This window comes from Typopeltis vanoorti, chromosome 19 (genome assembly GCF_054136105.1).
Source record: "Typopeltis vanoorti isolate ZY-2024b chromosome 19, IOZ_Tvanoo_1.0, whole genome shotgun sequence".
Taxonomy (NCBI): domain Eukaryota; kingdom Metazoa; phylum Arthropoda; class Arachnida; order Uropygi; family Thelyphonidae; genus Typopeltis; species Typopeltis vanoorti.
The window spans coordinates 62462408-62474423 of record NC_143567.1 but is presented as its reverse complement, the minus strand read 5'-3'; the positions used below and the strand labels follow the sequence as shown (position 1 = coordinate 62474423).

The 12016-nt window shown below is 33.6% G+C and overlaps 1 protein-coding gene across 2 annotated transcripts in view; it reads right to left on the bottom strand.

Annotated features, from left to right (window-relative positions):
* The window catches only part of Lerp (lysosomal enzyme receptor protein), a 514158-nt gene that overhangs the window by 151286 nt on the left and 350856 nt on the right, over positions 1–12016 (bottom strand). For both annotated transcript variants that reach the window (XM_090408956.1, XM_090408955.1), the window contains exon 29: positions 11350–11499. In XM_090408956.1, coding sequence (XP_090265082.1) covers positions 11350–11499 — 150 coding nt within the window. The remainder of the gene's footprint in view (positions 1–11349; positions 11500–12016) is intronic.

The following is a 12016-nucleotide window of genomic DNA, read 5'->3' as shown; positions in this document are numbered from 1 at the left end:
AATGGGAGAGGAAAGATTAGCAAAACAAGTGTTCTCTGCCAGGTTGGCAGGAAAACGACCCAGAGGAAGACCAAGATGGATTGATACGGTACAAAGTGCCTTAGACGATAGAAATATAAGATCTGATAAAGTTGGAGTCTTGACAAGTAACAGACTGATTTGGGGGAAAATTGTAGATAGGAAGTTAGTAATGATGTAATTTTTTCATGTAGTACTGTCATATCCTGTATCATATTAAACCCCTTGAGGGTAAATGGCAGGAATTTGATGATGATGATGAATTAGTACTAAAACAGAATTGGTATTCATTTATTTATTAGAATAGGTCCAACTAATTTTTAGAGAATTTATTAGAAACAGGGTTAAGTGAAAATACTAAAATGGTATTGAAAAATATAGATAACATAATAAAAGCAACCAATTGCTGCTTAGGAACAAAGAAAAATGCCACAGAAAAAGTAACATCAGTAACTGGAATGAACATATAGATAAAATAAAACAGAACACTGATAGATATAGGAAGTGATTATATTCCAGTTTGTTAGAAAAACTAAATTATAAGAGAACGCATACCATAGTTAAATGTAAGATTACATGCTATCTCTACATAAGGAGAGAGAGAGACTTAGATTAACTATAAAAAAATTTTATAAACAGAATTAAACAGGAATACAATCAATATACATTTAATATTTTATACATAAATACCTACTCAGTCACTGACCTCAAAACCCTATCTTCAATTTTGCTGATAGCACTCTCCACTCATCCTACAACAACAACAAAACTTACAGTGCTCAAATATCTCAAACATCAAGATTTACAATACATATCCCTGAATCTCCACACCATTCTTCAATGGGACAATAATGACCTAGTTACCTTTAATGCTTCTAAAACACAATTTTGTCTTTTCTCTTGCAAAGAAAACCTTAGTTCTTCACCCCTTACCTTCAAATAATACTCAGCTTAATGATTCAAAACTACATTTCTCTTCTTGAACTGAAAGTTACTTCCAGACTTTTTCTAGGCACAAACATGAGATGGATGATGAAAAGAACAAGAGAATTTCAGAAGGAAGTATTCATCTGTTTTATTGATTGTAAGGAAGCTTTTGATTGTGTAGATCACAACAGACTGTGGATTGTAATGAAAATACAATCCACAGTCTGTTGTGAATAAATGGAAATACAAAAACATCTAATTCTCTTGATAAGAAGAGAGCTGTATGACAACCAAGAAGCTTCAGTAAAAAAAAAAAAAGTCTTTGGAGAAACAGACAGTGTTCAAGTGGAAAAAGGGGTTTGACAGGGTTATATACTGCCACCCTACCTATTTCATATTTATAGTGAATATATTATGAGAATGGCTGATTTAGACAAAGATCCAACTAGAATTAAAATTGGTGGCAGAAAAGTAAATAATTTATAATATGCAGATGATACTCCCATAACAGAAACTAAGGAAGATCTGGAGCATTGATTCTATTGTTTAAGATGGAAAGTAACAAAGTCAGGCTTAATTTAAACATCAGCAAAACAAAAGTGGTAGTTTTTGGCAATTTAAATGAATTTATAACAGAGGGAGGTAAAGAAATCATTGAAAGTTTTGATTTACTGGAATCCAGAATCAGAAATGATGGTAAATGTGAAGATGAAATTAAAAGAAGGATAGTCATGGGGAAAAAAAACATTGTTAAAACTGACAAAAATTATAAAAGATAAGAGGTGTAAGGTCACAAAAGTTAAAATTTTCAAATCAATGGTATTTTCAGCAGTGATGTATGGATGCAAAAGCTGGATTATTAAAAAGAAAGATAGAAAGTGAATTGCATTTGAATTATAGGCGTGGAGGAGAGACTATTAAGAATCCCATGAACTGCAAAAATTACAAATAAGAAGGTTTTAGAGAATATCAAGACAGAAAACTCCTTGGAGGCATTGATCACTAAACAGAAGTTGATGTACTTTGGACATATTATGTGAGCTGATGAATCATTGGAAAAGGCAGTTATGTTGGGGAAGATTGAGGGAATGAAAAGAAGAGGAAGACCACAAAAGAGTTGGATGGACAACATAAAAGAGCTTACCAACTTGAACTTACAATTACTGAAAGAAAGGACAAGAGGCTGAGTGGGATGTTCAACAGGATCACCAAGAGTTAGAAACGACTGGATGACACAACAACAACAGATCTAAAAACATTATTTAGTATAAAATCAACATCATACATTGAAACATATATACTAGCATATGGAGAGCCCTTAGAAGGAATCAAGAACTGGTTCGGCATAATGCTAAAAGTAACTCATCAGTAACTGTAATATTTACATCTTGATTATTCTAACAATCATCAAAGTTAATTATTTAATAGCATACAATACTTGCAACACGACATATGAACTTTCCACAGTTTATACTGTCCGCGCGGTTAGCCTAGTGGCTTTGCGCTTCGCAACCATATGCCTGGGGAAGGAGTGTCCTAGGTTCGATTCCCGTCGGAGACGTGAGGAGCTGAAGGATCTTCCTCAGGCATAGCTAAGTTAGCCGGTCTTGGGCGCGGGCAGTAGGGTTTTTTCCGCCAGTTTAACTGGTGTTTTTCATCCCGCAAGCAGTCAAACCGGCCCCTTGAACACACAGGGATACAGCCAAGAATACCTTGAGGCATAGGAATGACCATTCTATCCTCGTATTTCGGTTACGAAATCCAAGCATGCTTGGAAGGTTGTGGGCCTTAAAGGCCTGTTAAAGCCATTGGGATAGATAGGACAGTTTATACTGTTAATGGTCTTTTATTATATCCTTGTATGGTGGCTATCTTCTTTGCATTTTATGTGGTTAAAGCAGTACCAATGAGGAAGCTATCAGATGTTAGTTAATAAAACTTATCAGTTCATTTCTTAGTTTTTTTTCCAGTTTTTATTAAGACAGTAAATCCTAGTGATTCATAAATAGAAATCTATTATAATGCTTTTTTTTTCAAGAAAGGGGATTAATAAAATAAAAAAAAATTCAAATTACAGAGAAATAAGTTTACTAGACTTTTCAATATAAAATGCATACACCAGCAACAAAAATAAAACTAAAGAAATATATAGAAAATATGAAAATATCTAGAACAAAACGGATTAAGAAAGGGGTTACCTCATATAGTAATTCAGTGTTCATTTTAAAACAGTTAATTGAAAAAACAAAGAATTTCAACTTAGATATTCATATCCTATTCACAGATTATGAAAAAGTCTTTGCTCTAATAGAAAGGGAAAACTTTTTGAAACATTAGTTATATATAAATAGGCATATAATGTTATACATGTAACAGTAAGATCAGAACAGTTAAAAAACATTAATATAACTATAGAATGAATAAAAATAAATAGAAATGTAAAAGAATGGCACGGTATGTTTCCAGTGTTTAATATTTCATGCCAACACAATCGGACAGATTTGTTACTCCAGAGAATACGTTTCCACTGCTCCAGAGTCCAATGGCAGTGAGCTTAACATCACTCCACCTGATGTTTGGCATTACCCTTGCTGATGTCTGGCTTGTGTGCAGCCATGGAAACGAATCTTCTTCAGCTCTTAATGAATAGTTGTGGTGCTGACATTACTTGCAAAGGCATTTTGGAACTCAATAGCAAGTGTTTCAAACCAAGGATAGGCAATTTTTTTCATGCCATGAAACTTCAGCACTTAGCGGTCCTGCTCTGTGATTTTTATGTGCCCTACAAGGTCACAATTGTGCTTGTAGGCATTTTCACTTCACAATAACATTCTTACACAGTTGAATGAGAGCAGTTGCATCAGTGCAGAAATTTTCCAAACTGAGTTGTTGCGAAGGTGGTATAATAGGACAGTGCAACATCAGAAGTCACTGAGCACTTCAGTATAGCCCAATTTACTATAAACTTTTGTCTATGAAGACTGCAAGCAAGACTGTGTGTTTCCTTTTATACCTGATTAAGCCATGGTTGTGATGTATCCACTATTAAAAAGGGGTTTTCTGGATGTTTTTGATCAGACAGGGTACAAAGAAATGCAAGACTTAAGAATATTCAATGTTTTAACTAAATCTTAAACCTGTTGGAATGTAAATGGACCTACATCTATATGAAGTGAGGAAAAAATTAGAGTGATAAAGAATAACATCAATAGGATAACATACAGAAATTTTTACACATGAATACAATGCCACTGAATAGACACACACACACTATATATATATATATATATATATATATATATGCACATGCACCTGTGCATTGTATTCACATGTATTTCTTGTCTGCTTTATCCTTCTGCTGATTTATTATTTTTTATTACTGTATTTTTTTTCTTTCTTTCATTCTTTCATTCAAAAATATAAACAAATACAATTAGTCTTGTATTTGTTTATATTTTAAAAAGAAACAGAGAAAGATTCTTAAAGCTTAATACCATAAAAGAAAGATGGCAGCTACCAATTTTGGAAGATTAAGACAAACTATAACAGAAGATACTCACTATATAGCAAATCCCTAGGGACAAATTTCTAATAGTAATTAGCAGTTATTAATAATTAGTAATAGACAAACTCCTAACTGGAAGGACATGGTGCTGCACCCTTGCATTGCTACATGAAGAAGTGAATCCAGAGGAAAAACAATTCCCCCTCCCACACACACAGACACACCTTCCAATGCCAAGAAATAAATACCCAAGAAGAAGATACTGACTTTACCTGAATGCTAAAGGTGATTCCACACCACCACCAGAAAGCTAAAGGTAACTTCCCTGGCAGGACAATAGTGTAATACTCATACCAGTTTCTATTGCAATTAACAACTAAGTTAACAGTACTAACAGGCAGCTAATCAATCAAATTTCTTATGTGAATACAACATTATAAAGATAAATTAATCCCCACCCCACAGAAGAAATTTTCTTTCATAATATACATATCAAGAATCCAACTGATAATACATGAAATTTAATATACTCTTTGTTATAGATATCAAAAACTAGGCACCTACAATGCATTGTTTACATATGGAAAGGAATTGAAACTGTGAAACTTGTAAGTGTAGGAGAATTTAGAGTTTGTGCCTAATGGATAAAGAATTATTCCAATCGGTCAAATATAAAAGAGCTATTCTCCATACAAACTTTATACTGTGTTATACTGTTCTCAAGTTTCTGTTTCTAAGTTCCTAATTTACAGTTATGCCAGCACACAACTTTAAGTTCTCCTGCATTTACATGACTGAGACCATCAATTAGAAAGATAACTTATGCCCACCAGCTAAGACAATCATTTTCCCCCTTTCCCATATGTGATTGAGACCATCAAATTGGAGGCCAACATAACAGTTGGCATAACAGTTGCTTCCTTATTTCTGAGTCAGTGAGGCTGGCAGTTAGGAGGTGGACTTATACACGATAGCTGTCCATCACTTATATCTTGCTTCAATTAACCTAACCAATTATTAAGTTGATATAAAATTCTAGAGAGTGAAATAAAATCTGTATGATACAATATACAATTTTATATATATAATGATACAAATTAGTTCACTGTAAAATTTAAAAAGATCAGACAAATTTGATGAGTCTGATAAAATCTGCTTGAGTGTATAAGCTCAGGCAGACTGGTAGAAGTGTGAAGACAATGACTGCACTCATTATCAAAATGAGAGCAATCAAATAAAATATCACAAATAGTTAAAGCTATTGAACAGTACTTAAAAGGATATCATGAAATTAGTATGACCTAGGTAGAGCCAAGAATGAACAATTTCCTCTTTATAAACTCTGTGCAGACTGGGCTACTGCAGTTTACCACGGTTTATTGTGGGTCTCTCTGTTTCATGATATTTGCCACTGAAATATCATTATTATTATTATTTAATGCTCTGCCTGCAATCACTGTATTATAGGCAGATAATGCTATCACAGGGGATGAGTTCATCTAGTTGCAATGTTTCGTTTCCACATTTTCACTGCTTCATTTCCTCTTAATCCCAATGTGAATTGAGATCCAATGGAGGTGAAAATCCAAGTAAAGCTTTCAAATTTTATGCGAGAGATGTTGGTTTCATTAAGTACTATATATGGTAATACCAAACTTCTAAAGGCCTGTAGCAAACTTAACAAGTCTGTGTATGTCATTCACTTCTGGTAGCATTTCATCTTTATATGATGTAATGCAAGCTCAACATTATAACTGCTACAGTATGATCTAACTAGATATTATGTTGCTTTCTGTTAAGGTTCACAGTAGAACGGGCGACTGTGGCTGCTTCTTTGAAAATTCTTGAATGGTAATCTTCCTCTAAGTAAGGGGAACAGCTTTTGTCCCACTCGATGACATGGTTAGTTGTGGAGAAATGAGACGATAGGCCAGAAATGTCCTGTCTTTTGTTTTTGACATAGCCAATGTGCTCCTTTTGCCTGATTTCGAGGCTTCTCGAAGTCTGTCCGATGTAATTAGAGCCACATGAGCATGGAATATTATAAACTCCAGCATATTTATAGAAAGGATGGTTGTCTTTTGGAGATCTTAGTAGTTTACGAATAGATTCTATAGGTTTAAATGTTACTCTTATTTTGTGTTGTTTGAGGAGATTGGCGAGCTTGTTGGAGATGCCACTTACAAACGGAATTGCAATCGTTTTTATATATTGAATCTCTTCTTGTTCTCTTTGTGGTCGTTCAGAGAAAAGGATTTTATTGACTAGTCTTCTTGGATAGCCGTTCAAGTACAGATTGTTGAAAATAAATTTTAACTCATCTTGAAGGGTCTTGTTGTCCGTTGTGATGCAAATAGCTCTTTTCTTCAACATGTGTATAATGCTGAGTTTATGTGATATGTGGTGAGAGGAGTTAAAATGTAGGTAGCGACTTGTATTGGTCGGTTTTCTGTACACCGATAGATTTATACTGCCATCAGTTTGTTTTTTGATTAAGATGTCTAAAAATGGAAGTTGTTTTTCTCTTTCAAGTTCCAGAGTGAATTTAATAGAATGATGGAAGGTGTTGATCTTTTTGAGAAAATCATATATGTCATCTTTGTTATTGTTCCATATGATGAAGATATCGTCCATATATCTAAACCAAATTTTAGGTCTAGAAAAAATTTGTGATAAGATTTTGTTTTCTAAGTCTTCCATAAAGAGGTCAGCACATGAAGGTGTTAAATTGTGAATGAAGCTATGTTATGTAATTTATTATTTTTCATTCACATTTAACATGGCTTATTAAATATTAATCACGGTTTATATAAAATTGTTTATTATTCTTTAATTAAGAATTACTAATTAAATATTTATTCAAAACTTGACCTATTATTAGTTTATAAAATAATGATATATTTAGAATTTTGTATAACTAAATATATGTGGTGTAACGTGAAATGTTAATTTATATTTAACTGTATACGTAATCAAAAATTTAAAGAAGTAGCTTAAATATTCTGTTGTTTTATTTTGTGAAATATTTAATGTTATGTAATCACTCATGAATAATAATAGACCATACATTACATTAGCGAAATGTTTACGTGCAGTCTGTTGTCATGGAGACGCACGCATAAACAACCACGAGTGAAGAGAGCGTGGCGTTCGAACGTAAGGTGGGAGTGAAGGTCAGATAGATAGATATATAGAGAAGAGTGAAGGTCATAGATAAGGGGGGATATAGAGAAGAATTATTATTAAGAGGGAGGAGAGAGTTTTGCGGAACCCAGACTATATAATCCTCAGGGCAGAGATTTATGAGTATAGTGTTCGGAAGTGAACCTATAAGTAGTGAAACATAAGGTTTAATGTTATAAGCGAAAACTGCTGTTGTTATGAAGAAAGGTTGATACCGTAATCAGATAAAAGGAAACTGGACAGTCAATGCGAAAATTCTGATTAGCTCTAGATAATCTGGATTACGATTAAATTCTATGTTGCCCTAGGAAAAGGTTATATTGATTACTTGGAGAAAAGTGAACAGGAAAAGATATTAGTACCTAATTACTGTTGTTTGGAATAGTGAAGTGCGACTTACAGTAATACAGTTTAAACTATGGAGAATATTTGTTATGTGTGTTCCGCTAATGTTAATTAAGTTAATTCATAAGTGCTCTCTCAATAATTTGATGTATTGAAGAATTTGTCTGGTAAGAGTAGTTGTATAAGTTTCTCTATTCTAGCATTAACTGTAATATACCTCCGATGCTCAAGGTCCGGGAATATATTTACTTGGAATATAGCTTACGTAGTTTATTGCCTGCTGTGAATATAAACATTGAGCTGAAAGATTTGTGAAGACTGAATAAAATGTGAAATTGTTATATTAACTTGAGATAAGAAGATTTGTGTTTTTGAGACTGTGAATAGTATATGAAAGTTAGAACATTGAATTAGCATCAGTGACCTAAGAAGATGTGTTAAGTTAATTGTATAGTTCCATTCCAAAATAGAGTTCTTGTATTTTGTTAACCATATCATATATTAAATGTTTTATTTTGTTGATCTAAATATTGTGTTTGCCTGAATTCCTTATTATTGCACCGTTCATAAACATTCGAATCTTGCGGGAACCCCAAGTAAAAATGATAATAAATGATTCGGCCCAATGAGATGACTGTTAACTTAATTTAGAACTGATCCTACTATTTATATAGACTAATCTAAGAATAGGGTGGCGCAGTATAAATATAAATTTCCCTACTTTTGGATCGGTGATCATTTCGTAATTAGTTGTATTATTCATAAAAGTGACTTGAAACTAGATAAATTTAGAACACGACAGAAGGAGCCGTCACGACAAAGGTGAGAGTGGGCTTCCCATTGCCAAGCCTGTTAATTGTTGATAGATTTTATTTTTCCAAGAAAAATAATTGGAATTTAGGCAGTGAGCAAACAATGCGGTTATATCTTGTGGGAACAAGGTACTTAAGATGTCAATGACCTCTACTACAGGAACGTTTGTAAAGAAAACAAAATCTTATCACAAATTTTTCCTAGACCTAAAATTTGGTTCAGATATGTGGACGATATCTTCATCATATGGAACAATAACAAAGATGACATATATGATTTTCTCAAAAAGATCAACGCCTTCCATCATTCTATTAAATTCACTCTGGAACTTGAAAGAGAAAAACAACTTCCGTTTTTAGACATCTTAATCAAAAAACAAACTGATGGCAGTATAAATCTATCGGTGTACAGAAAACCGACCAATACTGGTCGCTACCTACATTTTAACTCCTCTCACCACATATCACATAAACTCAGCATTATACACATGTTAAAGAAAAGAGCTTTTTGCATCACAACGGACAACAAGACCCTTCAAGATGAGTTAAAATTTATTTTCAACAATCTGTACTTGAACGGCTATCCAAGAAGACTAGTCAATAAAATCCTTTTCTCTGAACCACCACAAAGAGAACAAGAAGAGATTCAATATATAAAAACGATTGCAATTCCGTTTGTAAGTGGCATCTCCAACAAGCTCGCCAATCTCCTCAAACAACACAAAATAAGAGTAACATTTAAACCTATAGAATCTATTCGTAAACTACTAAGATCTCCAAAAGACAACCATCCTTTCTATAAATATGCTGGAGTTTATAATATTCCATGCTCATGTGGCTCTAATTACATCGGACAGACTTCGAGAAGCTCGAAATCAGGCAAAAGGAGTACATTGGCTATGTCAAAAACAACAGACAGGACATTTCTGGCCTATCGTCTCATTTCTCCACAACTAACCATGTCATCGAGTGGGACAAAAGCTGTTCCCCTTACTTAGAGGAAGATTACCATTCAAGAATTTTCAAAGAAGCAGCCACAGTCGCCCGTTCTACTGTGAACCTTAACAGAAATCAAGGCCTAATACTCCCAGAGATAAGGAAAACCCTAATTAGATATTATGTTGTCTAGGATGACAGCAGTAGAACCTACTAGAGACCAATTTGAACTGCCTGCCGAGATCAGCAGAAAATCAGAATATTCTCTCTCTCTCTGTGTGTGTGTGAGAGAGAGAGAGAGAGAAAAGCTGCTAGTGAACAAAGTAAGGAGTTTCCTTAACTAGTACCAAGAGAAGCTATATGATGGAAGCTGTGCTAAGGTGGCAGTAATAGTGTTTAGAGGCATTTGTGCAATATTGTCCAGGCAATGTCTAAAGCATGTATTAATTCTTTTATTCACATTCCAAGAGGGGGTTGTCTGTTGTGTTATAAGTTTTTCCAATATGTGATATCTGGAAAAAAAAAAAAAAAAACTTCCTCAATTGGGCTAATCTGGATGGAAATTTATTTTAACTGCATACTATAAAGATGGCCATCATCAGCAAAAGGAGATGAGTGTTTCACTTGCTTCCACAGAAGAACTAGGAATAAATGATATTTGAATACAGAATACACACCAGTTGCAGTTTTAATTGCCTGAGAGCGGACAACACTCAATCATCATCAAAGTGTACTGGCTCTAGCACCAAAGACCCATAAATGAGCTTTTACCATAGGGTATAGAGTGACCAAAGAACATCTATCTACCCCATAAGAGGGGAAGACAGAGCATGAAGAATGTTTACTGCTTTACAGTGCTTATCTTTTAATTGTCACACATGTAGTAAAAATGTTGTTGTTTTGTCCTTTGAAGAGTCTTAGATGTTTCCATGTGCTCATTGAACTGCTTTGGCTATGTCAATGATTTTGTTTGTATAAAGCTGTTGTTCAGGATTAGGATCTATTTCTTGCAAGGCTGCTGTAATTGCTGGACAGGTAAAGATGTGAGTGGGTGTCAGTTCAGTATTGGGGCAGTTGTTGCAGTTTCTATATGTTCTCGTATTATCTGTATTGATCTAGTAACAGTCATAGAAGAGTCATAGTAAAAATGTAAATTAGGTCAAAAGAATTTCATATTAGAACTCAATGTAATGGTATCTATATATAACTCCACAACTGATCACTGTGAACAATGTTGTTTCATGACATTCAACAGTATTTCTTAAACCAAATAAAGTAAATAATATTTTATTTACTTAAAATATGTGAATATTTCATTGTGCCTTCTCACCTTACTCTATACATTTCTTTTCCTCCAATATGATCCTCACTTTCATAAGAATAAATATTTAATTTCTTTAGCCATCAAACATTCCAGAAGTGCAGGGTAGACCTAGGCCAGCTCTTCTAAATCTATGCTTAAATACAGGGACAGTGAGCTTCTTTCTGTCCATTAGACAGCGGTTCTTAAAGCATCTTCTGAGAGACTAAATATTATCAGTCACTCTGAAGGCTATTTAAGAGCCTGCACATTTAATAAACTCTCAACATTTCAAAAAAATAAATAAATAAATGAAAGCTTACCACACCAGCTTCAGGATCACACACAAAGATAATCCGTGTTTTGTATCTTATTGATGAATTACTTGAGCAGGACGATCCATCTGTATAAATCACTGTTAGATGGCCAGTAAAGTCTACAAATGGCTGTACTTTTAAATTATGCCCCAAGCTCTATGATACAAAGGTGCAGAATTATTTTAATAATTTTATTGTATAAAATTGTTACAACTCAGGTATATATATCTATAAAAAAAATCTTAATTTAAACAGTGTTATAATAAATATTTAACAAAAGAAGTACTGTTATAATGATGTACATATGTGCATAAAACAGAGGTTACCATTTATATAAATTTAATAAAAGTTTTATTTACTGCATTATAGTGATTTGTTTATTATTATTATTTTTTTTTTTGCAATGATGACTTATCCCTAATAATTTAATACCAACAAGTCAGTTACTAAGATGAGGAAACGGGCACACCCTGAAGGCAAGATAATCATGTTTGGCACTCCATTCCCTGTCAACTAGTCACCAAATACTTAGGGATACAGCTGGATATAGGACTCTGCTTTGCATTCCATGTAGATTATGCCCTGATCAAAAACAAACAAAGCAAAAGGACAACTTTACCCATTACTGAACTGACACAGACATAGAAATCAAGTTGCTCCTAAACAAAATGGT